Source organism: Cetorhinus maximus, chromosome 3 (genome assembly GCF_964194155.1).
Source record: "Cetorhinus maximus chromosome 3, sCetMax3.hap1.1, whole genome shotgun sequence".
NCBI lineage: Eukaryota > Metazoa > Chordata > Chondrichthyes > Lamniformes > Cetorhinidae > Cetorhinus > Cetorhinus maximus.
The window spans coordinates 48559135-48586154 of record NC_135881.1 but is presented as its reverse complement, the minus strand read 5'-3'; the positions used below and the strand labels follow the sequence as shown (position 1 = coordinate 48586154).

General features: G+C 44.7%; 1 protein-coding gene across 3 annotated transcripts in view; it reads left to right on the top strand.

Annotated features, from left to right (window-relative positions):
* gpr158a (G protein-coupled receptor 158a) overlaps positions 1 to 27020 on the top strand; it is a 642328-nt gene that overhangs the window by 333149 nt on the left and 282159 nt on the right. Inside the window, exons 3-4 of one of the 3 annotated variants that reach the window (XM_078538082.1) lie at positions 8787 to 8889; positions 26257 to 26279. In XM_078538082.1, the coding sequence (XP_078394208.1) occupies positions 8787 to 8889; positions 26257 to 26279 (126 nt within the window). Of the gene's footprint in view, positions 1 to 8786; positions 8890 to 21069; positions 21114 to 26256; positions 26280 to 27020 lie in introns of all 3 variants that reach the window. The other 2 variants (XM_078538086.1, XM_078538078.1) reach the window with 2 other exon arrangements.

Sequence of the window (27020 nt, the reverse complement as noted above, 5' to 3'; positions counted from 1 at the left end):
AGGCTGACAAGTCGGCTGCTGGGAGTTCACATCTTCTGTATACAAGCAGTGGACACCTGCAGCAGTATTTATGGCCCATCATTTTGGATTCTTGTGCAACTGGAAACGTTCTTTCCACATCTACTCTGTCCAAGCTATTAAGAATTTTAAAGGGCTCTATCACATCTCCTCAAAGTCTTCCCTTTCTTAAAGATAAAAGACCCAACCTGTTCAATCCTTCCTGATAGTTGTAATCTTTCAATTCTAATACCATCCTTGTAAATCTTTTTGGCACTTTCTCTGGTGTTTTTATAGCCTTTTTATGGTACGGAGGCCACGACTAATCACAGCACTTTGAATGGGGCCTGTCCAGAGTCCTATACAAGTTTAATATCGCTTCATTACCTTTGAATTCCATACCTCTGGAAATAAATCACAGGCTTGCTTTGTTAACATTTATAATTGCTTTACTGAACTGCAGTGTTGCTTTTAATGATTTGAGCACCCATATCCCTAGACCCCTTTGCTCTTCCACCCCATTTTGTTTCTTGTTTTCTAAGTTGTAGGTCATATTTCTAATTTATTGATGTTAAGGTTCAGTTCCCAGTCTGAAAAGTTCCTAATGTCTTCTTGTTTATTATATAGAAATAGAGCGCAGAAACAGATCTTTTGGCTCAACTAGTCAATATTGGCATTCCATGTTGCATTCTTCCTTCGTGTTGGCAATACTCCCAGTCTTCTTCATTGATGTATTTTCTGACTGTAACACTTGGATCTCCTTTGTTGTTTTAGTTGCCTAATCTCAGGAGCCATTCTCCTTTTTTTATTTATTCATGGGATGTGGGTGTCACTGGCTAGGCCAGCATTTATTGCCCATCCCTAATTGTTCCCTTGTTCAGAGGGCATTTTAAGGGTCAACCTCATTGCTGTGGATCTGAAGTCACAGATAAGCCAGACCAGCATTTCCTTCCCTAAAGGGCATTAATGAACCAGATAGGTTTTTATGATGATCAGCAATGGTTTCATGGTCGTTATCATCAAACTTTTAATTCCAGATTTTTATGGAATTCAAATTGTACCATCTGCCATAGCAGGATTTGAACCCGGGTCCCCAGAGCATTACCCTGAGTCTCTAGAATACTAATCCAGTGATGATAACACTATGCCACAGCCTTCCCGCAATAGCTGTCATTAGCACTAATACCTTGATCAAGCATATTGATTTTTTCATCCTCTAGGCATTTTTTGCACACATCAATTAATAAAATCATAAGAATTCTACTGTCCACAATGGGGAGTTGTTGCTTTGGTTGGTAGCAGTCTGAGAAGGAAGTCTTATGAATCACCCCCAAACCCTAATTTTCAATGGCATCAATTAACACCACTATATCATATCTTTCCATTCACTTATTTCTTCAGTATGAATGTGACAGTTCTCCTGGTAGATCGCCAGCAGTCTGATGGTTTAAAGAGAGTTTCCTTTTATCTCAGACATATTCAGTTATTTAGGGGTATCTTTGGTGGAATGGCATGAGGGGGGATTTATGCCCATGATGCTCTGAAGCTCATGCAATGAGTGGGAGTCTTGATTACATTTCCCACCCCTCTCATTTTTTTTTTATCACTTCTTGGCTTTAGTGGTCCCTTCTCTTGATAAAATCATTCATAATTAAGATGTACATGGTTGTTTTTGATCTTCACAATTATATTTAGCTCATAAGCAGAATGAAGGAAGAAAATATTTGTCAAGATATATAAAATGTAAATACAACATGTATTCTTGGTGAAGGAGCACAGATCTGTCTGGAATTTTGATAATTGCACAATAAAGAGCCATCAGTAGATGTATGATATATACCCCAATAGGCTAGTAATCTGTAATTTTCTCAGTTATGATTCTATCTATTTATACCAATCTCTGAGGGTCCCATATATTTCTTTGGTGTGTTATTAAGGACATTTAGCAATCACCAGAAAATACAAGCAATGAAGAAGTTAAGCATTAGAAGAAGTGAGGAAGGGGGGGTGAAAATAGACATAGGGCTGAATTTTCCCCCCGTTGGGGGGGTTGTGCGGGGGCAGGCGGGAGTGAGCGTGAACCCGATCGGCGCCCCTGATCGGGTGCGCACCGCCATTTTATGTGGACAGGACAATTAAGGCCCACCCAGCGTGACACACACCCGGAAGCACTGAGTGCTCCCTGTGCGGGCGGGGGGATTCCCTGAGTCGGGGACGGCGCTCTTTCGCACATGCACACGAAAGAGTGCAGAGATGTCCCTGAGGCACTGAGATGTCTCAGGGAGATTTGTTAAAGTTGTGAAAAATATAATAAAGTCTGTCACATGAGCTGGGACATGTCCATTAATTTTTTTCAAAAACTTTTATTTAACTAATGAACTCTTCTTGAAACCTCATCCTGCCCGTGGATGAGGTTTCATGAAAAATACGGAGGCCGCCTGGGCTCTTCGCCTGCCCGCCAACCTTAAGGTGGGACAGGCAGCTTCTTAACAACTTTAATTACTTTGTTAATGGCCTTAATAGACCTTTGACAGTTCCGTGGGCATGCAGCTGATGCGGCTGCGTGTCCGCCGAACTGGCAATCTAAATGACACACGGTAACATCGGGACGCCCGCCCGACGTCACCACGCGTCATTTTACGCGTTAGCGAGAGGGACCCAATCCCGCTCGTCGACGGGAAAATTCTTCCCAAAGAGGTTGTGAAATTTGGATCTGTAGCACCAACCAATGGCACTACCAAAGCTGGAGGCGCTCCAGGTGGGGCACACTGCTCCTCCAGATGCTTTTGGTGCAGCCTCCTGCTGGGAAGGATGCTCTCATCGGTATCCCTACCTGCGCCAGAAGCCTCCCAACTGGTGCTGTCATGACGTCGCTCTGCCCTATTGGCTGATTTGACGTGCTGTTTGTGACCTTGGACCGCAAAGCTCCGTTCAATATTTTAGCTTGGCACTCACCAAAAAGCATGTATTCTGCTGAATTAGGGACCCAGCAGTAGCATTATGGCTGGGCACTCCAATTACATATAAGGTCATTTAGAATGGCTTTTACAAAGTATCTGTGGAGTGTTTCTGGAGGTGTTGTGTTGAGTAGCTGGATTTGACAGGGAATGTTGCCATATCCTCACAAGGAGGGCAAAGGATTTGGTGACCTGTCCACATAAAGGCTGCAACAGGTAGGATGGCAGAAGTGGCACTGCCTCTGGGTCTACAACGTGACAGGAGGAGGCTGCACAGTGAGCAAGCTCCATGTGATGCCCTCTGTCAAGTTGGACTCCTCCATGCTTCTTGACAGTGATAGGAAACTGGTTGGGTAGACCAGCCATTGTACCCAACATCTTGCTGTGAATCCTCATCAGCATTCTCCTGTAGGCTTCTCCACTGAAGTTCTCGTCAGAGTCCTCTGTAGTCTGCAACCTCAACCTGGGGTGGCGCATGAGTTACTCTTTTCCCTAGCTTGGTTGCAGTCCAGTTGTGCATGGTGACACTCCATGTGCTGATCCCATGTCAATGCTAGCCTGTGCTGTTATCTGAGCTGGTGGCTCTTGAGTGTGGGATCAAGTGGAGAGGCCTCCTCACTAATACTGTAATATTGCACTCACTTTATTTTTTAGGTTACCTGTGACTGCCCAGGCAGCAGTTCCTGGGCATTTGAGAGCAGGAAATCAGAATGGAGAATGCTGGGGTGAGGGGAGAGGGTTGGGATAGAAAGCAAGAGGTCCATGGTAACGCTATCTGCAGTTTTCTCATCATGTCAAATCGGAGGATGGCTGAGGCTGAGCTGGAATTGAGAAGGGGCATAAGGTTTTAATTGTATATTCATTTTATCTTCTTGTAATGCAGGTGGTGGGAATTAACTGGGGATTCACTTGAGCCCCTATGAATAGGAACAGATGAAAATGTGTTTGTTGAATGAGGAAGTGCCTGTTTATAATGTGTATTTCTGTAAATAAATACTTACAAAAGATTGGCTCCAGTTCTATATTCACCACCTGGCTTTCGGGAATAGCAAATAAGGCAGGAACATCCCTTCATCCCCAATGTTCTCAGTGACATCAGACACCACAGGCCCTGTTGCAGCCAGTTTCACGATGCAGGGAATCATCTCCTCTGTGGGGCTGAGGAGTTGCAGGTGTCCTTGTTGGTTCTGCTCTGCTCTCTCCTGTTATGTGCCACCTGATCCTGCAAGAGAGAAGGAAAATTAGCAGTGATTGTTTTGCACCATGTTTGAATGATCTGCCGGCCACAGGTGAATAGTTGGAGCTGTGTGGAAGCAGGGGGAACTGTGTGTGAGGCTAGCATCATTGGAATGCATGTGAGGCTGAGGTGAAGTATCTGGGTTTTAGGCCAGAGTCCTAAGTGTCACAGACTGGTGTTAGGTGAGTGATCGGGATGTAGAGCGTTGCGTAGTGTGAGATGTTAGTGGTGTGCTAGTTAGGAGATATCATGTGAAGCTGCATTCACTGATCTTGACCAACCATGTGAGGCCATAGCACTACTTGTGGCGCTGCTGATAGGTATTAGGATCAGATTACTTGCACTGATATCCCTGGCCACCTGCACCCATTCCCATCTGAGAATTCACCTTGAGATTGCCTGGCTCCCTGCGGAAACATGGGGCTAGATTTTCAAATGCTGGCAGGATTGGGACCCGATGTGGGAGGGATTTAAAAATCATGGTCTTGGGATTCTAATGCCTCCTGGACACTTCCCAATTTTCAAAGGGCTTTCGGAGAAGGGGATGTAATGGGAAACCCACTTGCTGCTAGTTAATCTCTTTAAAATGCTCGTTCAAGGGTCTGTGGGCTCGCAATTGGAATTTCAATGTTTTTTTCTAGCAAACCTGAAGAATCTGATGCACATTAATGCACAGCTGTCGGGTCCCCCATGAGGCCAAAGTAAGGCCTGGATTTTCACTCCTGAGGCAGGTGAGCAGAGTTGGGGAACTTTCCGGCTCACTGCACCCAGCCGAGGAAATAGTGCCCCAAATGGCAGGGTCATCATTCCATTGGGGGTTGGGTGGGGGAGGGGGGGTATGGGATAGACTTGGGCATGCCACCCCCTGACGCAGATCAAGTGCTAAGGTGGGCTGGTTATAAGGTCTCCCTTAGTTCTCTGGAAGACCGTCCCAGCTGTGTACCTCTCACACCCTCTCACCTCCCAACCCACTCCCCATGTCCCATCCATGCCAGCTCATGGCAACCCACACATCTCCAATGGACACCTCGTACTCTTCATTCCAACCCATGAACCCACTCATCCATATGGCCCCTTTTAGCTCCTATGCTAACTTGATGCTAACTCATGACCTCCCATTCATCTCATGGCCCCTTACAGCCCTTATGCCAACTCAGTGCCAACTCATGTCAACCCATGCCCCCACCAGTCTTCACCCTTGCGCCCTCCATGCCAACTTACCTAGTATCCACCATGGATAGTATATATATACATATGTGTATATATATATATTCTTATTCATAAAAGCCCATCTCAATCTATTTAATCCCTAATAAAAATGAACATTTGGATTCATAACCCCACATCAAAGACAGCTAACCCTTTAAAAACCTCTTGGAGCTGTCAATAAAATTGTGAACTTACAGTACACAGCCCCCATGCCCCAGCACTCCCCCACTGTGATAATGACAGGTTTCTCCAGGAGAATCCAACCATCTTTCCTTGGCATTCAATGGTATTACCATCACTGAATCCCCCATTATTAACATCTGGGGGTTACTATTGACCAGAAACTGAAGTGGACCGGCCATATGCATACTGTGGATACAAGAGCAGGTCAGAGGCTAGGAATTCTGTAATGAGTAACTCACCTCCTGCCTCCCCAAAGCCTGTCCACTATCCACTAGGCACAAGTTAGGAGTGTGATGGAATACATCTGGATGAGTGCAGGTCCAACAACACTCAAGAAGCTCGACATCATTCAGGACAAATCAGCCCTGTTGATTGGCACCCTATCCATCACCTTCAATATTCACTCCCTCCACCACTGATGCACAGTGGCAACAGTGTGTACAATCTACAAGATGCACTACAGAAATTTACCAAGGCTCCCTAACAGCACCTTCTAAACCCCCGGCCTCTACCACCTGGGACAAGGGCAGTAGATGCATGGGATCACCACCGCCTGCAAATTTTCCTCCAAACTGCAACCATCCTGACTTGGAACTGTATCACTGTTCCTTCACTGTCACTGGGTCAAAATCCTGGGACTGCTTTCCTAACAGCACTGTGTGCATACCCACGCCACATGGACTGCAGCGGTTCAAGTGCATGACTCATCACCACCTTCTCAAAGGCAATTAGGGACAACAAATGCCAGCCTAACCAGTGATGCTAACATCCTGTGAATGCATAAGAAAAATGTTATGGGAGCCGTCAAACAGTAATAATGTTATAATGATAGCACATATGGTCAAGTCAACAAACATTGAAATGCAAGCAGAGTTTTTTTGAACTCACAGACACAGGCAGGCTTTTCCCCAAAATTTGAAAGGCAGGAGATTTAACTTTAACAGAAGATTTGATTTTCCACAGATCTTATCCACCCTTTACGAACATTTATGTCCACTCTAAAAAATCGTAACTCTCACACTGCGGTAAAAGGCCCTTGCTCCAGTGAAAATGGGGTCTGTTTGAACTCAGCAATGAAAACAATATTTTATTAAATCCAATCAGCAATAGAATATTATCACCTCTAAATGTAGGCATAACCTTACTATGATCCACTCCCAGCACAGTTTACAGTAGCAAATTCCACTGTTTCCCTGCTGGTGAAAATAGAAACTGTCGGTAATGGGGATGGGACATCTGGATCTGGGTTCCCAATGGCACTGTGTAGTCTTCATAACTCCACAAAAATCTAGGCCTAAGTTTGTTTTTCTCTGGTTTAAAATTACATTTTAGTAGGCTATCTAATATGGGATCAAGTACTGCACCTTAACTTGGCAGCCATGGATGCTTTCTACCATCTTTAACCTTCTGGCCATCTGAGGAGCTGCCTACTCTATCTAACAAGGCAACAACAGCCCCTAACATGGCTGCTGCTTGCCTTTGCTGCTGGGACTGGCAGGCAGCACCCAATCGGTACCACTAATTGGGCACTGAGCATGCCTCCTGGCCAAGTTGGCCATTTGAATTTAAAAATAGCATGACAAGCATGACCCAGACCCACTTTGAAAATCTGGCCCATGGTCTCTATTGCCCTGTTCACCTCCACCATTAATGACTTCAGAGCCACATCCATGAACCTGGGAGTGCTCGCTCTTCCCTGGTGTTCATTTTCCTTGATTTGAAAATGCAGCATTGATATTCAGCAGCAGCCTCCTGTGATTCAGTGTAACTTCCCTTTAAGAGGAACAGGTTTCTATTAAGAATAGAAGGGTGGTTGCATGACACAGTGTTAGCACACACTGCTTGGCCCCCTGCTGAGCGCTTAGGCAGCCAGTGGTAATGCCCCATTAGGGCCAATGCTACAGTCATTTAAATGAGGAGGCAACACCAAGCTTACATGTTGTCCACCTCCATGGCAACAGGCATGGGCAAGTTGCAAGCCGTAACCCCTCAACCCAACAAACAGTGCAGGCCAATCCCTAGCCCATAAAATGTATGCTAATGAATAGAAAGATAGACATATTGGAATTATGGTATTATTCCTTGAATGGAAACAGTTGAGACGGGCCTAGTGAAATTACACCTTCTGTCAGAAATTATTTACTCCCTGCATTGTCTACATGCTGGTGTCAGCTGCCTGTCTGGCATGGGCAGAAAGCAGCAGCTGGTCAATGGGTGGGCTAGAAAGCGGGGCGGGGGTGGGGGGGGGAGAATTGGAAACTTCCCATCAGCACTACAGGAAGGTGTGTTAGCAGGTAGGCATGGGGAGTGTTTGGCAAGGTCTCATAGGTGTGTGGAAGGAGCCAGGGACACAGGCGGCCCAGGCTTTCCATGTGGAGTGGGGGGTCGGTGGAGGGTGGGGGTGCGGAGGATCATGCCTGCTCCAACTATCCCCACAGAGGAGTATTTTATCATTACCTCAGAGGGCTTGTCCTGTTTAGAAACCAGCAGCAGACACATTTCTGCCTAGTGGGAAAGCTATGGCGGTTTCCTCACTCAGACCCGGTTAAAGTGCTATCAGATCCTGTTGGAATTACAGAACCCCGATGAACATTTATGTCCAGCTCTGGCCAGAACCTCAGTCGCCACCAAAGCTAACAGCATTAAAATCAGAAATTGCCAGGATCAGAACGGGAAATGGAACCACTCCATTTGAACTGTGGGCTCCCCTTTCATCTAGTTTTAATGTGTCTTTCTCAATAACTGTGCTTGGCTATTACCTGTAGCCACAACAGAACTTCTCTGTAATGCAGTAATTCAAGGAAATGATCCTCTTGTTTCAGACTCTTTTTACAGTTTTTGCTACTCTCTCAGCCCTATCATAGGCCCTGTGAGCAAATGCTTAAATCTCTGTGCCATTGCTGCAGTGATTTATCGACTTCTGCTGCAGAAACAAGGTATAAAACCTAATGGACTTGGTTAGCAGCCATCCATTATCGATATTCAATGTCTTATTGGATTGGTCAGGACCAGGGGTGAAAGTCCACTGCTTTTGTGATTCACATTTCACCGAAAACCTTCAATCATTTCCGGCAATGATTAGCTTTATTGCCTATATTAATAACGCCATGATGCAACTGTTGTTTTATTTTTTTTCTGCGGCAATTTACATGCCTCATCTTAAGCTAGATCAAGTTATCCTGTCTTTTGTTTCTCCTTTCCAGTGTATTTCACCTAAAGGCCGAGGATTCATGCTGGGAGCTTATGACTGTTCTTGTAAGCCTGGATTCTATCGTCCCAGTGGCGTCTCACTGAAAAGCTTTGATGGTAAGTGCCTCCTGCCTAGCAAGAAATGGGCCTGATTAATAATGCAGCATCTTTTTTTTTATCTTGTCAGGGGCATGCGCTTAATTCCCAAGGACCTGAGGGGCTGGGTTTATGTAATAATTTTTAAAAAGTGATATCCCGTGTACCCTGTAGTCTGTAATTCACCCGAAGGTCAGATAAACATGTCTTCAAGATGTTTGATTTATATAACTAACTGGGATAAACACTCTTACATCATGTTAATGTGGAATTTGCGACTGTAAACTGTGCTGGGAGCGGATCATAGTAAGGTTATGCCTAAATTTAGAGGTGATAATATTCTATCGCTGATTGAATTTAATAAAATATTATTTTCAGTAAATTCTGAGCTGAAGAGTGCAGGAAAATATCTAACTGTTCATGTATGCCCTGTGATGCCCCACTACAGCAAGATCCAGCCCATACATATTCTAAATATTTTAAAAATCTACTGATTCAAACAATGGTATCACTGCATCCATAAGAGATATGAATAGAAGCTATTTTGATGCACTTCAGGATAATGAATGCCTCTCAGCCAAGACTGTATAAAAGGATTATTAAAGACAAATTACTGAAGGCTCACATCAAATGAATAACATTTAAGATCGCATCTTTATAATAATTTGTTTAATTTTACTGCAGTGTTTCTCAAGCTTATTATCTGATCCTTTTTTTGTGAAATCAGGAAGTTTTGTGATTTCTTCTCTAACTAACTAAAGATTAAACTGGCCTCCCCTAAAAAGGGACATTCTTCGCATTTTACCTCCCCCAAATTTATATTAGACAGGAACGTGGAACCATTTAGCCCCTCAAGACAGCTGCAATGACATAATGGCTCATCTACAACATTCTTCTTTTCGATGTTCCCACTTCACAGATTGTAACGCTCTTCTCTCCTACACCCCAGAGACACCATGGAAAATGGTAGAGTGTTAATCAGAAGAAGTAATGGTCAAATAACTCCGGTTGGGCTGCACTTTTAATTACTGTGTTCAATTCTGGTTACGGAGACACAAGGGGCTGAATTATATGAGGCGCCAGATGCCCTGCTCACCCTCGCCAGCTAAAAAGTTGGGGAGAGGAGAAGATTGGTGGGGGGGAGCACCGGACGTCCTGTTAGGCTGAAGGTGGGATGGATCAGGAAGTCCCGCCTCAAAGAGCTGCCGGGCCTCTCCTGCCACCAATTAAATCCTGGTGGTGGCAAGCTGAGGCCCTTAGGTGGGCACTTGAGGGCCTCAATTGGCACACTGGTGGGTGGGACACCTGACGCTACCGCTGCCGCTGGTATAATTGCAATCAGGGTAGGGGTGGGTGAGTAGGTGGTGGGCAGGCCGCCTGCTGGATTTAATGAGCCCCTCTGCCTTCTGCAGCCCAAGGGAGATATTCAAGCATTGGAGCCAGTGTAGAGAAGATCTGCAAGACTGAGGCCCAGTGTCAGAGCTCGAATTAATATAGGTAAATTTTAAAATATTTTGTTTTGATTAAAGACTTCGGTCATTAGAAATTTCAGTCACTACCAGAAAGAAAGGTAGGCTGTTTTTAAAAAATCATTCCGAATAAGTCATCAACAAATCATGATGGTGAAAATTTGACAAGCAGTTTTCTCCTTTAAAGTATTAGCACAGGATATTTTTCCACATAGTCATATACGGGTATCGTTATAAAAACATGACATAGAAAGTGAGAGTAATGTGCACAGGAAGTGCAGACTCACAAGAATATATTGCATATAAGTATTTTTATTTGTTACTCGGACCCAATAACGACCACTACAAATTTCCAGGGAACCTGTGCCATAAGCAAGAGGCGCTTGCTCTTGTTTATGCAGACACTGTGCATCCTAAATTTATAAAGTAGCCTCCATATTGCTGTGCTAATCTACTGCACTTGTTCTTGCACCAGCTAATTACTACATAGTGAAACACTGATGCTATTGGTGCTGAAACTAAATTGGTACATGCTGATAAATAAGTTTGAATCGGGTATGAATTTTGATTTTCAATGAAACGTTTCCAAAAGCTAATTACCGTTGAAATGACAAAACTTTGTGAAGAAATATCAGATGAAGAGTATAACAGAATCTCAATGTGCTCTAATAGAGTCTTTAAAATGTTGTGTGAAATATAAGCACTTTCAATATTCAAATATAGCCTGTAATTACTTTAAGCAAATACAGCATCTAGAAACTGAGCAGAAGCAGTTAAAGAAGCTTGCAGATATATAACTAGAAAACCAGCACGATGGCAAGCATATCTCTCTCAAAGCTTAATAACTTCTTATGGCTAACTAATGTATGTGTGATGCAGCTGAAAATGATATTCTCAAATATGAAGACTTTGAGCTGAAAGAGACCTGGAAGGAAATTAATATTTGCAATACATTAGAGAAAGACAAACATAAGCTCGAACTCCACCAGTTCTCATGAGAATAAAGCAACTATACCAGTAGCATGTGCTGCATAAGCATGATCATGTCAAAGACCCAGAACAGCATCTACAAATTGCCTGCAGCAGAAGAGATGAAACTCTGCAATAGCAAAATGCGTCATATCTTCTAAAAAGAACTATATATAAAGTTAATTCGGTTCCGATGTGAGAGGGGTATCGAGGATGATAATGTGTGGTTAATGCTTTATATAACCTGGAAACAACCATGGAGCCACTGTAAGAGCTAATATGTGAAGATGTAACAGTTCAGTGAGCAGTTGAACGCACCAAAGCATTACAAGAATTGAAAGATTCGCTTAGTGACATCATCACCAACGATATTTCAAAAGCTCAGAACTCTGGATGGATGCAGATCCGATTTGTTTTTGAGCTATGTTAACTCAGATTGTTAAGGCCATGAACAGAAAAAATGTCCATCATGCAAGGTATTTGCCATGTCCTGTGGAACAACAATATAGTCAGATTGAATGAGAGACTCTTGTAATAGCAGTGAATGTACAGTGTTTCTACATGTGCTGCCATGGGCCTTCATTCACTGTTATTTTATACTAATAACTCCTTGTATCTATCTTTGGAAACCTAACAATGAGTTATTTTGTTTGGCCTCAGAGGTGACATTTGAAGTGTGAATCATAAAAGGTTATAACACAAGAATAGAAACTCCAGCAAATACATGTCACAACACCCAAATCTAGACTCCACCACAAACCATTCTGGAAACTTGGTTGAAGAATTCATTAGCTTCATTGCACAATATTCAACTCTGGGAAAGAAAGAACAATACAACATTTCAGTCTTAGCACAGGATCATTGCGTTAACAAACTGCATAATGGGAAATAGACATGCAAAACATCGTGGAATGGAAGAGAATAAATATCAATAATTGAAGATTGAGTTGTGCTCCAAAGATTCAGAATTGAGATGCTTGAAATGTCGGAAAATGATGAGCTTTGAACTCTGCATGTGGTGTGGTCACCTAGGCGTTGAGTAAACAAAATAATACTTGCCTGAGAAAATGTGATCCCTGACATCAATAAGATGCATCTATTGAACATAAGAACATAAGAAACAGGAGCAGGAGTAGGTCACTTGACTTCTTGAGCCTGCTATGCATTCAATAATGTCTTGGCTGATCTGATTGTGGCCTTAACACCACTCTTGCCTGCCCCCCACAACCCTCGACTCACTTGTAGATCTAAAATCTGTCTAATTCAGCCTTGAATATATTCAACGACACAACCTCCACTGCTCTCTGGGGTAGAGAATTCCAAAGATTAACAACTGGAGAAATTCCTCCTCATCTCCGCCTTCAATGCTAAGCAAACACAAGTCAAAAACAAGGAAGAACCATTTCTGATGTCTGATTTTCAGAAAGGAACCACAAGTATCACTATCTTCACAAAGTAACTAGGCATGCACTGTAAATATGTGAAATAGAAAGGGTAAGCAGAAAATGCTGGGAATATATAGTAGAATAGCCCATGTTTGTGAAGAGATTAGATATTCTGGATGTCTACCTGTTTTGATAAAGGCTACACACCAGAAACATTATAACCTTCCTTTTCTCTTTACAGATGTTAACTAACCTGCTATATATTTGGAATAAAAATGAAGCTTTCTCGGTGTTGTTTATATCCCAAGAACGTCTCCCTTGGCTGATTATAGATAAATACTGAAGGTTTCCAAAAATCAAAATTGAAATCTATTCAATTCATAATATCATACCTGGATAAAAACATTGCATTTCATGGAATTTTAGATGTTGTCAAGAACGAAATGACCCATTATTTAACAGTATTCTCAAAATTCTCAGGTAATCTTGTTTTTTATCATAAGAGAGTGACATTGGCTCAGATCTTCCAGCCTCTGGATGGTCAAACCCAGGAAAATGCACTGGGGGAACTATTGGAAATCCCAGCACAAGGACTTTGCAGGAATTGCTCAGGAAGTTTCAACTTCCATTGGGCAGTTTTCCTGCGTCCTCAGCCCTCTGAAAATGAGTTAGAGTCAGAGACTCCGGTAGATTCCGACTTATTACCTGGATAGTTACCCAGGAAATGTTAGACAGGAAAAAAAACCACATCTAACTCCAGGGTAAGTATACAACTGAGTACTCCCCTGCCCCCACACCACCACCACCGACTCTCCCCACCCCTCCAACCCTCCATGACCCTCCAACTCCCCCTCCCGACCGTCAGACTCCCCTCCGACCATCCGACTCTTCCCCTGTCTCTCTGAGCTCGCCCTGACTCTCCGGCCCCCTCCCCTGACCCGCCGGCACCTCCCCCCCCGTCCCAACCCTCCAGCTCCCCACCCAACACAGCCTAACCCGGCCTTGCAGCCTTGCCACCCTACCCATCTGGCACCTTACTGACTCTACCCACTCTGCCACCCACCACCCTGCCACCCACCCAGCTGGCACCCTGCCACTCTACCCTCCCTACCCACTTACCCTACTCACACTCATTCACCAACACAATGAAAAGCTATTTAAATGTCCCTAAGTTTTCGGCATGTTAGCGAATGAAGACTTGCCGAAATACGGCAGCTCGTGCCATAAAAAGGGGGCGTGGCTTGGCTTTTTCCCAACAATCCTGCCCTATGAGGAAGGATCCTGAGAACGAGTACGCTCCGTATTTCTGAAGAGGCCCAGTTCCGAAGTCCAGGCGAGAAATGTGGAGTTCTGGCACTGTGTAAAAAAAGAGTGGAGCGGCAATCCGACAATGATTGCCAGTCCTTGGAAGATTTGACCCATTATGTTCTCCAACTGTCAGTAAAGAAGCAGTAAGATTTACAAGTGCATTATAAAAAGACAGCTTGCAGTCCCCGGGTTGAAAGAAAATTCCGTAAGCAGGAGCTGTGGAAAGTGCATGGGAATCTGTCACACTCCTCCACATACAAGAACAGCTGAGGCCTTGGTCAATCCACAAATGAGGATCCCTTGACCACAAAACTGCAGAAAGACAGATTGTCAAACAATGATAAAGAATATGTTGATAAGAGAAAGGCTGTTCAAAGTCAGAGACTGACTCTAGAGAGGAACAGAAATAGAATCGGAGAACGGTTACAGCAGAGAAGGAAGTCATTCAGCCATTCATGTACATGCCGGTTCTCTGCAAAAGCAGCTGGCACCTCATGTGCTGCATTGATGCCTGGCAGCAAAGCGGGCATCAGGCAGTCCTGCCAGGTTATCACAGAAATTGTATCTCTCTGAAGGAGGCCTCCAAATATAAAATGGGTGTAGCTTCCTCACACATCCAGGCCATCAAGGCAGGGGAGCAGGAAGTGCATGTCTCAACAAGGAAGGGCCCCATGGCACCTGGAGGCAGACCCTCAAGAAGCACAACCAAGAAGGAGCACACGCTGTTACCCTGAGTACAGGATGTATTGCATTAGGCATAGTTATCTGGACATGGTGGAGCACCAGTGTAGGCGAAGACTGAGAATGTCCAGGCAGATGGTCACAGACATGTCACAGAATCACAGAAACACAGAATCACACAGTGCAGAAGAGGCCCTTCGAGTCTGCACCGACACGTGAGAAACACCTGACCTACCTACCTGATCCCATTTACCAGCACTTGCCCATAGCCTTAAATGTTATGACATGCCAAGTGCTCATCCAGGTACTTTTTAAAGGATGTGAGGCAACCCACCTCCACCACCCTCCCAGGCAGTGCATTCCAGACCATCACCACCCTCTGGGTAAAAAAGTTTTTCCTCACATCCCCCCTAAACCTCTTGCCCTTCAACTTGAACTTATGTCCCCTCATGACTGACCCTTCAACTAAGGGGAATAGCTGCTCCCTATCCACCCTGTCCATGCCCCTCATAATCTTGTACACCTCGACCAGGTCGCCCCTCAGTCTTCTCTGCTCCAACGAAAACAACCCAAGCCTATTCAACCTCTCTTCATAACTTAAATGTTTCATCCCAGGCAACATCCTGGTGAATCTCCTCTGCACCCCCTCCAGTGCAATCACATCCTTCCTATAATGTAGTGACCAGAACTGCACACAGTACTCCAGCTGTGGCCTCACCAAGGTTCTATACAATTCCAACATGACCTCCCAACTTTTGTAATCTATGCCTTGATTGATAAAGGCAAGTGTCCCATATGCCTTTTTCACCACTCCACTAACATGCCCCTCTGTCATTGGAAGATGAGGAGGAAGAGGAGGAGGAAGAGAAGGGAGAGGAATGGCCAGGGCGGTCAGAGGATGAGTCATCAGCAGTGGAGTGTAGCAAGGAAAGGATCAGCAGGTGGCATTCCCAGATGTTGTCACTGCGTACCATGCAAGATGCTATTGTTGCCAGGGACCCCCTAATACAGCAGCGATTCACCTGCGTGACCATGAGGACCTTGCAGCACAGCACATGCATGGTGAGGAATGAAGCCGAAGCCTCTGTGGCTACAAGAGCATGTCAGCGGCTATGAGACCTGCGGTGAGTAACTCACCTTCTGACTCCCCAAAGCCTGTCCACCATCGACAAGGCACAGGTCAGGAGTGTGATGGAATACTCTCCCCTTGCCTGGATGAGTGCAGCTCCCGCAACACTCAAGAAGCTGGACACCACCCAGGAGAAAGCAGCCCGCTTGATTGGCACCACATCCACAAACATTCACTCCCTCCACCACCGATGCACAGTAGCAGCAGTGTGTACCATCTACAAGATGGACTGCAGGAACGCACCAGGACTCCTTTGACAGCATTTTCCAAATTAATGCCCGCTCCTTCAAAGTGCACGTTGTGTTGCCTAGGAGAAACTGGAGGCAGGCTGCTTCACCTCACTGACTGTGTGACTGTGAGGAACATTGTGGACAGTCTCAGCATGCAGGAGCACATGGGGATCCCTCCTGCTGCTGTGCTCCTTGTATCTCTGTGGGGCAGCCGTGGTCACAGTGACCTGTACCACAGGTGCTGACTCTGACAGAGGGGCCGTGGAAGGCATGGGAGATGAGGGTGCCGAAAGCTGCTCGGGACACCCATCCTCCTCCTCGTCCTCTTGAGCCCTGGGTAGGCTTTCAAGTGACCTGGAGGAAGTCAGCTGCACGGGCGCAGCGACTGTTCCCTCAAGCCACCCTTGTGCCACTAGCTCGTGTCCTCTTTTGTGTATGCAGCTCCTCATGTACTCCATGGAGATCAGTGCTCATGGTGTGAATGGACTGCTCCAGGCTTCTGAGTGTGCCTTGTACCCTGTGCAGAATCTCATGTGGTTCACACAAGCACTCCAGGTGCTGCTGCTTGTAGCTCTCCATGAGGTTGGCCATTCTCTCCTGGAAAGAGCTAATGCACTCAAGCCCCTGAGACATAAGTGAGCTCATCCGCGCCATGGACTCCTCCACTCACAGAGCGTGAGCTTGCATTACCTTAGGGAACTTTGTTAGCTGTCCATACATCTGCTTTAGCTGTTCCAAATACTGAGCCCCAAACAGTGACTGCTCAGGCCCTTGTCAGTGCATCATCATGGCTGCCCTCCCTCCTCCAGGGGAGCTGTCCACAAGTGTCCCTGACTCTGACATCTCCCCTTCTACTGTGCTGCTGTGTGTCTCACCCAGTGACCCCAACTCCATTGGCATGTGAAACCCACTGACGTGCAAGTATCTGCGATGGGGGGTGGTGTGCTTGCCTGATGTGACACTGCACTGCACGCTTGGATATGTCTTCCTTATCCTGATTCCCAAGGGATGACCCAGCTATTGGGGGTGGCTGCGTGCCACTGGAGACACAAGAGGTGGTAATTAAAGTTCACCTTTGACATCCTAATGGCTATACAAACTTGTCACCATCCACACCACCCAGACCTCGATATTCAGTGACTCATCTCAAGGCAATTGCTGCAACCCTATTGGGGCCCCTTCCACCGGCCCCTAATCTATTTACTCCCCTTGTCACCATCATCCTTGCCATATTCCTCCCCCTCCCACACTAATGAAAACATACTGTTGTATGACTTGTCCACAGCCAATTGCACCTGGAATGGGAGACTCTCTGTTTCCAATGCTCTGTTGACATGACACACGTGCTACCTCCATGGCCCTCTCCTCCATGGCCTGTATTGGCCTCAGCTGTGGTGTCCCACCCCTGGTTTGGTACATCTGTCTCGCATTGTGCACTCTCTTTTCCTGTGAGGACAGGAGAAAGGGGTGTGAAACACATTGATGAGCAGGAGTACAATGTGGCTTGAGCTGACAGTGGTCATGCATGTTTTACAACAAAAGTGGTCTCCTTTCCGATTGTCTCATGCCCACATATTCCTCTTGGTAACAGGACATGCATGTGCCATGGGTGGCCTACCTACACCTGCATGTCGCTCGGAGACTGTCAATGGCCATCTCTGCTCTACAGAAGGACCCGTTAACCTTGCCAGACTGCAGAAGGTCACGAAATCGCTTGTGACACCAAATCCAGGAGCACCTGTGTTCACTTGAGGTGCTCACAGCCATCGCAATCTCCAGCTATGCTTGGTTTGTGGTGGATGGGGAGAGCTTTCTACCTTTCAGGTACAGGATGTCCTCCTTGCCGCTCACTGACCGCACCATGAGCTCCAGGTCCTTGTCATTGAATCGAAGTGCACTCAATGCCTGGATCCCCACTGATGTTCTCTGCTGGGACATTCTGGCATGGCAACAAACAATGGGTCATAATGCACGCTCACCTCATGTGAAAAGTCACAATCCATGGGCCTGGTTGGATAATGGGGCGACACTAGTGAGTGGGATGCTGAGAACTGGCACTGGGTTATCTGTGTGCCAGGCGGGTATCATCACCATGGCTGTCTGCATGCCAGCACAGCAAGAATGATTAATGAGTGGCCATGACCCAGGGGTCCATTGGACCATGAGGTGCACAGGAGTGTGACCATGGTGCGAGGTGCCAGGTGGCTTGATGTGCCAGGACTTGGCACATTTGTTTTATGCCTTCAGCGACCTGCTAGGATTAGGGGTCTTACAATGGAAGGCTGTGTGCAGAGAGCAGACCTTAAATTATTCTTCTGGTCACAGTTGCTGCAGAGTGCAGACACTTGATAGGAGAGCAGGGACAAGACCAGCACTGGGTCAATGCTGTGTGCAGTAGTCGCATGAGAAATGGAGGCAGGCAGCCAGGGATATGCACCTTTCATAGGATAGGCTCATGCTGGGCCAACTTTACCACAGTTAAAAACCTGTTGGCCATCGCACACAGTCAGAGATAAGTTCACTAGTCATGACAAGGGTCAGAGGTAACTTTGCAGTAATGTGTTAGCTGTCTCCTCATTAATCTCACCTCCCAGCAATGGCATTGGAGATGGGCCTTTATATGGAAGCTGCAATGCAATTCACCTGCCTCTGCATTGGGCCCATTTTCGACCCCACTGAGCCTTCAGGAACAGCGAACCCATCTCCACCACAAACCCCAGCAAGAAAATAGGGCTGGCAGGTACCTCCACAATCGAGATGGGATTGTGGGGTGGGGAAAATTCCTGATCCCTGATACCTATTTTGAAGATTAAATCTAGCCCCATGCATCTAATTATAAAGTTTCAGGATTGTGTCTGCCTTAGTAACCCCTCTCTCAACCTTTCCTGCCACCTTCAATGATTTGTGCACATATACACCCAGGTCCCTCTGCTCCTGCACCCCCTTTAGAGTTGTACCCTTTACTTTATATTGTCTCTCCATCTTCTTCCTACCAAAACAAGTCACCTCACACTTTTCTAGAGTAAATTTAATCTGCCATGAGTTCGTCCATCCCACCAGCCTACCTATGTCCTCTTGAAGCATATCATTATTCTCCTCACAGTTCGTAATACTTCCCAGTTTTGTGTCATCTGCAAATTTTGAAATTGTGACCTGCACATCCAAGTCTAGGTCATTAATATAGATCAAGAACAGAATTGTACCAACTCCTGGGGTACCCCACTGTATACCCTCCTCCAGTCCAAAGAACAATCATTCATCCAGTACTCTGTTTCCAGTCACTTGGCCAACTTTGTACCCCACACTGCCATTGTCCCTTTTATTCCATGGGCATTAACTTTGCTGACAAGTCTGCTATGTGGCACTTTAGCAAATACCTTTTGAAAGTCTATGTACACCAACCACATTAACCTTAGCAGCCCTCTCTGTAACCTTCTCAAAAGAAAAGCTCAAAAGAGTTAGTTAAGCATAATTTGCCTTGAACAAACTGTAGTAATCTGATGTGTAGTATACCTTTAAGACAAATGTTGTAATGTAAGATCACATGATCTTGGTAGCCAAAGCGGTAGCGCAGGCTACCTCTGTAGTCGGTAGTCTTGAGTTAGAGTCTGAAGAGTAAAGACAGAGTTTTGAGTTGTGAGCACACAAGTGTAGCTGCTGAGTTCCTTTTGTAAATAAACAGAATGTGTTTCTTCTAAGAACAGTCTACAGATCTTCTCCATCTTGGTACCAACTCGGTCACCCTGAAACAAGCTTGCAAACTGGATCCTTTAGCCCCAACAAACCAGGGAACTGGATCCAATAAACTGGCGTTGAGGATGGGATTAAAAAGCAAGAAAAGACATGAAAGGACGAGGCAAAAAGCAAGAAAAAACGAAAGAAATCAGAAGAACCAAAATTGGGTCGTACGTCACATGGTAGTTGTAAGTAAGGAAAAATTCCCTTCCTGATAGTCGAAGCAATCCCCTCAGAGCGTGCTGCAATTTGGAGGAGTGGAGCCTTTCAATCCAACCTCGGATGGCAGGTCTCACGATGTCGAATGCCTCATGTTCTTCTTCCAGGCGAACGGCATCACGGGGGAGGAGAAGAAGCATGCGATCCTCTTATCCAAGTGTGGGAGTTAGACGTATGGATTAATTCAAAATGTGTTGGCACCCAGTGCCCCACATTTGAAAAGTTTTGATGCCATCGTGAACCTCATAAAGAATCATTATTAGCCTAAGCCGTCGGTGACGGTGCAACAGATCAAATTTAACTCAAGGAATAGAGCCACAAGGGAGGCAGTTACTTGTTATATAGCAAGTCATAAACAATTAACTGAATATTCCGAGCTTGGTACATTTATCAATGTTATGCTTAGAGATTGAATGGTGTGTGGTATAAATGAAGATGCGATTCAGAAGAGAGTACTGTAGATGTGATTCAGAAGAGAGTACTGTCTGAAACAAAGTTAGATTTTCAGAAGACATTGGAAATCGCTCTGGCAGTGGAAGGTGCAGTGCTAGACTCGAAAGCCATACAGGGAGCGCAAAATCATGCCGTCCTCCATGTTGGGCGAGGAGCATCGGTCAAAAAGAGTGCAAAATGCAAAGCTTTACTCAGAAGCAGAAAGCAGCCACATCTAGCAGACAAATTAAAATAGATAACCTAGCAGCAAAAACATGACATAATGGTAACAGAGGTGGAAACAGACAACCTTGTAATGAATCACAGTTTAAAAAGATCGAATGTTTCTTCTGTCATCAAAATGGACACCTCATGAGACATTGTAAAGATAGAATCAGGAAGACTTTCAGCCAAAAGCAAAAAACCCAATGAGATTAACAGCGTTGAAAAGCCTGAAGAAATAGGTTCAGATATTTATTCGTTATATAATTTAAAGGTAGGAAGAACAGAGCCTATCTATGTAACCATAACAGTGAATGAGAGGCCTATCAGAATGAAGGTGGATACTGGAGCAGCCACTTTGGTGAAAGGTGAGCATATTTTTAAATACCTGAATCATGGGGAACATAAACTAAATTTGGAAGAAACTGATGCTGAATTGAAAACTTACACAGGAGAATATATACAAGTGAAGTCACAGTATACTACGGAGGTCAAACAGTGAAATTACCCTTGATGGTGGTAGCAGGCAGAGGACCAAGCATAATAGGATGAAACTGGCTGAGGGGAATCAACCTTGATTTGTCACAGAGATTCCAAAAGAAAAGTGAAAACCTGCCGAAAGACCTTCACACACGACCAGTTTCCCTCCTGTCTAAATATGTACCTCTGGAAAAGTATGAAGAGAAACAGAAAGAGTTCTGCACTACTCTAAGTAAAATGAAGGATGGGTTGGCAGAGGAGACAGACAATGCTTAATTTTCCAGGAGACAGTACACCAATGCAAAAAAGATATGGAAAAGCTGAAAAAACCAAAGAGGCAAAAACGTGCAGAATTTTCAAAGAAGCAGACAGATGATGAAATTCTGGAAAACTCAACCAATGAGCTCACTCAAGTCGAGCTTACATCTGAGATTAGTCTGGCCAACATGGAAGTCAAAAAGAAGGCTGAGAATAAAGTCAGTGTCAAAAAGAAGAATTCCCATCGAAAGAAGACACAGGAGCATAAATAATACCACTGATCTTGGCAGCATATGAGAATACTTCCATTCGTAGACCCGGAAGTCAAATTGCAAACGCAGATGCACTCAGTCATGTACCGTTGCAAGTAAAAGATGAGGATGTTCCAATTCCTCAAAAATTCATTTTATTATTGAACTTCCTGGATTCATCATCTATATGTGTTAACTAGTTTAAAAATTGGACAAATCGAGACCCAGTCTTGTCCAAAGTGCGAGATCAAGTTCTTCATGATTGGTCACAAGAACAAGAATCTGATGAAATGAAACCGTATTTCCAGAGAACTTATAACCAGCCAGGAAGGTATCTTATTGTGGGGAGCATGAGTGATTGTTCCACCAAAAGGACAAAAGCCATTGTTATCTAAACTTCACAGTGCACATCCTGGAATTTCCAGAATGAAGACAATAGCACGCAGCTATCTATGGTGGCCTGGGATGGATGGAGAAATAGAAAACTTAGTGAGAAGTTGTATGGAGTATCAGAAAGTACAAAAATTACCTGTAACAGCTCCGTTACACCCTTGGGAGTGGCCAGGAAGGCCATGGGTGCGAGTACACGTCGACTATGTGGGACTTTTTATGGGAACAACGTTTCTACCTATCGTCGATGCTCACTCAAAATGGATGGACATCTATGACATGAGGTTGTCGACATCTTCTGCTACAACAGACAAGCTATGACAAAGTTTCGCAATCAGCGGACTACCTGAGGTGGTCGTATCAGACAATGGAACAGTATTCATGAGTGCTGAATTTCACCGATTTATCAGCCTCAGCGGTATTACTCATGTGAAAACTTCCCCATACCACCCTTCTTCAAATGGACTGGCTTAGAGAGCAGTTCAGACGTTCAAATCTGGTACGAAGAAATTGTCTGGAGATTCTATAGCGACTAAATTAGCACATTTTCTTTTCCATTTTAGAACCACCCCTCATATGACAACAGGTGTCACACCTGCGGAATTGTTGATGAAGTGCTGTCTCCGATCGAGATTGAGCCTAATTATGCCAAACTTGGGGAGGACGGTGGAAAGGAGTCAGGGAAGCCAGAAAATTGAACTTGACTGCCACAGTCATGACAGGAGGTTTAACGTAGGAGAGTAAGTATTTGTGAAGAGTTTTAGAGAGGGACCAACATGGCTGTTTGGTGAAATAAGTGCAGTAATGGGACCTCTTTCCTACCATGTGAAAGTGGAAGATTGAGTCAGACAGAGACATGCGGAACCTATATATGAAGAGGAGAAACAAAATACCCAGAAATGAATCCACCAGTGTTCGTGACTGAATCAACGTCTCCTGTTGAAAGAACTCAACCGAGTACAGATGTGCCTGAAGGGCCGACTGTACCTGAAAGACTTGAAGAAACAGGTTTGCAGATAACTACTGAAGAACCAGATGCTCAGATGACTACAGTGAGGGAGGTTCCGGATAAAACATCAGAAGCTGTAGAGCTGAGATGTTCTACGTTCATCAGGAAACCCCCAGAAAGACTGACTTTGTAAATTATTTATCTGTGTGAATAATTTGATATTTTGAGAAAAATTGTAAAATGTATTCCTGAGTAACCTTTAAGACAAATGTTGTAATGTAAGATCACATAATCTTGGTACCCAATAGCAGAGTGGCACGGGCTACCTCTGTAGTCAGTAGTCTTGAGTTAGAGTCTGAAGAGTAAAGACAAAGTTTTGAGTTGTGAGCACACAAGTGTAGCTGCTGAGTTCCACAACGTCGTGAAACCAATTTTTGGCCTTGCCGCCATATTGTCCGCTCACGCCCACCATGATGCCCAACGCCAGCGGGCATGGAAAATTCCGCTCATGGTTTTGATAATGAAAGCAGGAGTTGTTAGAAATGCACATTATTTGTAAAAGGGAGATGAACAATTCTAGATCATTCATTAAAACTAACAGGGTTAGGCTGGAGGAGCCCTTTACTGACTGACCAAAAGAAAGGAGAGGAGAGCAGGTTGAAGTCAAAGGCACAAACATACTTACTTTCATACAGAGGCAGCTAATGAGCTTTGTGGCCTGCTAATGGATTTAATATATTGAAAACAAGCTATTTTCAGGATATGTTCTATTCTGGAGAATTAACTTCTTCGGTCTCATTGGTTGATTGTATTGTTTGTGCTTTTGTGAGAGACAGTTAGCAGCTGCACTTCCCGGTAGTTCATAATTTATTACCTCACATTTAGCAATTTTGAGTTGCTACCTTTGGTTTGTTGCAAATGAATTGCATCAGTTGGAGTGGATTGAGCTGTGAAGTGAGAAGTTCTCTTACCAGTCCTGTCACGTCCCACTCCCTTCTGGACACACACCTGGCTCTATAAATTCTCCTTAAGTTTTTTTTTAAATTTTAAAACCAGCTTGGAAGCAGAATGGTGGGTTTCTTTTTAGCTTAGACATCCAGAAATTCAAAGTAAAGGTAACATTCAACAGCGCATCAAAGAAATATGGCGGTGTGCTGCATCCATCTTATCAATTATACAAAGGAGGCATCAAACACGGGTGGGTTTGTCAGGAAGGCTGGAGGTGACTTGAAGCCCTTGAGAAATGATGTAAGTAAAGCTCCAGGAGGATAAAGGGAAATAATGCAGCATTCCAACTGTCAGTGTCTTGTGAGAGAGGCACAAAAGAAAGGCCAGCCTGTCAGTCACTTGGTTTCGAAAATCAGTGAAAAGTAGGAGTGATCTACACATATCATACAGGTCCTGTGACATGGAGTCAACTTTCAAATGTAGAGATTTTCTATTTTCCAAAATAACTTTTGAAAATGGATTGTTTTGCTGTTCGATGTAATTTTCAATTCATTCTATTGAAGATGTATCCTTATAATCATAGAAATTTACAGGGCAGACGGAGGCCATTTGACCTATTTGGCTGGCCAAAGAAAGAGCTATCCAGTCTAATTCCACTTTCTCGTTCCAAGCCCTCTTCGCCCCCCCTGCCACACACCACCCCCCCAGCCCTCCCCATTCCCAAAGTTTTACTCCTCAGTTATTTCCAGGATTCTCAAATATATTTTTCCTCCTTTTATTTCTCACAGTGGATTTACAGTTCTCGGTGAAGCTTGCATTTATGTAACACTGCACTAGCTTAATTTCACAAAGGAGGCATCAAACATGGATAGGTTTGTCAGGAAGGCAGACGGCAACTTGAAGCCCTTGAGAAACATTGTAACTAAAGCTCCAGAAGGATAAAGGGAAAGCTTGAGCGCTTGGCCATTTACCATGGTCTACACTACATTAATTGACAGATATGAGCATAATAGTCTGAGCTCCTTCTCAAAGGATCCAATAAGTATCCATTTCCAGTAGAAAGAGCAGCCCTCTCAGTAATACTAACAGAAATCATTCCAAACAATACCCTTATCTCTGTATGTTTACTTAATCACACAAATTATATGTTGAAAAAAATGTTAAAAATCTTTTTATTTTCCACTTTTCTTCACCTTGGCACCTCAAGGGTTCAATTGTAAATTTTCACCTGGTTGTCAAATGACTCAGACGGTCATACTAGACTCTGTGTAATTGTAACTCTGTGGGCGAGGAGTGTAAACTGGCCACAAGGAGGCATTTTGCAATGACGGGAAGAAAGAATCCTTCAGGAACCTACACCCACTTCAAGAATAAAAGCAAAATACTGCGGACTTTGAGAAGCAAGCCAACTCCATACAAGGAACTGAATCCTTGAGGTTGTGAGAGATGGAAAAGTAAATAAGCAAGTCTCAGAAAGTAGTTAGTATCTGAAGATGCCTTCCAGAACACTGCACTGTAACATCCTATCAAAATCCCATCTACAGATTTTGCAAGAGAAACAGAGCCCTGTGAAATGTTATCCTATGCCATTTTGGTATTACCATTTAGTTCTCTCTTGACACTCTGTCCTTTCTCTGCTTTTGCAGGATCTTTATAGGCTTCCCGAGCCAACTTACCTCGGCAACTGTCCCTGTGAGGTAATATTTCACTGACACTGCATTTACCCTCCACAGTCACAAGTTCCGATACATCTGAAAGATTGAAGACAGATGGCCGGAGGACAATGTGGGAGATGAATCACAAAGCATGAGTGGATAAAGCAGGTGGAGGAAAAGGGAAGGGAATTATTCATTAGAGGCTGAGGCCACCTTCCTCTCCAGCTGTTGAGGTCAGGGAGCCAGATCTCTGTGGTCCTGTTTTGAACACAAGAAAGCATTTTGAACACAGGAGGTTGTTGACATCATCAATGGATCTTTCTGGAAGTTTGAAAAAGTCCAGTAGCCAATTGAATCATGTGCTGAGAGTTAGCATATAGAATCTGCGGACTTCCTTGGATAGAATGTTAATTTTGGTTATATTGACAGTTTAGACATCTGCAGTCTAGGCTCTTGCTGTACCACATCACTGGGCTCGGTTATTGATGAGGTTGTTCAGATAAGGCCTGGCATGGGGACAAGCTTCGGTAATATTATTGAAGCAATCAGATCTGTGCACCCATAGATCAGAGAGCATGGTGATATGGAGGCTATGAATAGAGTTGGTGCAGATTTGGTCATTGTAGGTGAGCTGCTCTCTCAAGTGAGCGGTACTTCCATGTTACAGTGGTCCAGTAGCAGGAGGCAGGCTGGGCCAGGCTGTGTCCACATCTTCACTCAATTCATCAGTATTAGTAGGATCATCTGTTCATGGAGAGTGAGGATCCATCTCACTCCCAGAACTATGCTTCCAGGACACAGATGGTGGTGAGCCGCCTTCTTAAACCACTGCAGTCCATGTGGTGTAGTTACACCCACAGTACTGTTAGGAAGGGAGTTCCAGGATTTTTATGCAGTGACAGTGAAGGAACAGCAATACATTTTCAAGTCAGGATGGTGTGTGGCTTGGAGAGGAACTTGCAGGTCGTGGTGTTTCCATGCATCTGCTGCCCTTGTCCTTCTAGGGGGTAGATATCGTGGGTTTGAAAGATGCTATTGAAGGAGCCATGGTGTGTTGCTACAATGCATCTTGTAGATGGTACACACTGCTGTCACTGTGTGTTGGCCGTAGAGGGAGTGAATGTTGAAGGTAGTGGATGGGGTGCCAGTCAAGCGGGTTGTTTCATCCTGGGTGGTGTCGAGCTTCTTGAATGTTGGAGCTGCACTCATCCAGGCAAGTGGAGAGTATTCTATCACATGCCTGACTTGTGCCTTGTAGGTGGTGGACAGGCTTTGGGGAGTAAGGAGGTGAGTTACTCACCGCAGGATTCCTAGCCTCTGGACTGCTCTTTTAGCTACAGTGTTTATATGGCTAGTCCAGTTCAGTTTCTGGTCAATGGTAACCCCCCAGGATGTTGATAGTGGGGGATTCAGTGATGGTAATGCCATTGAATGTCAAGGGG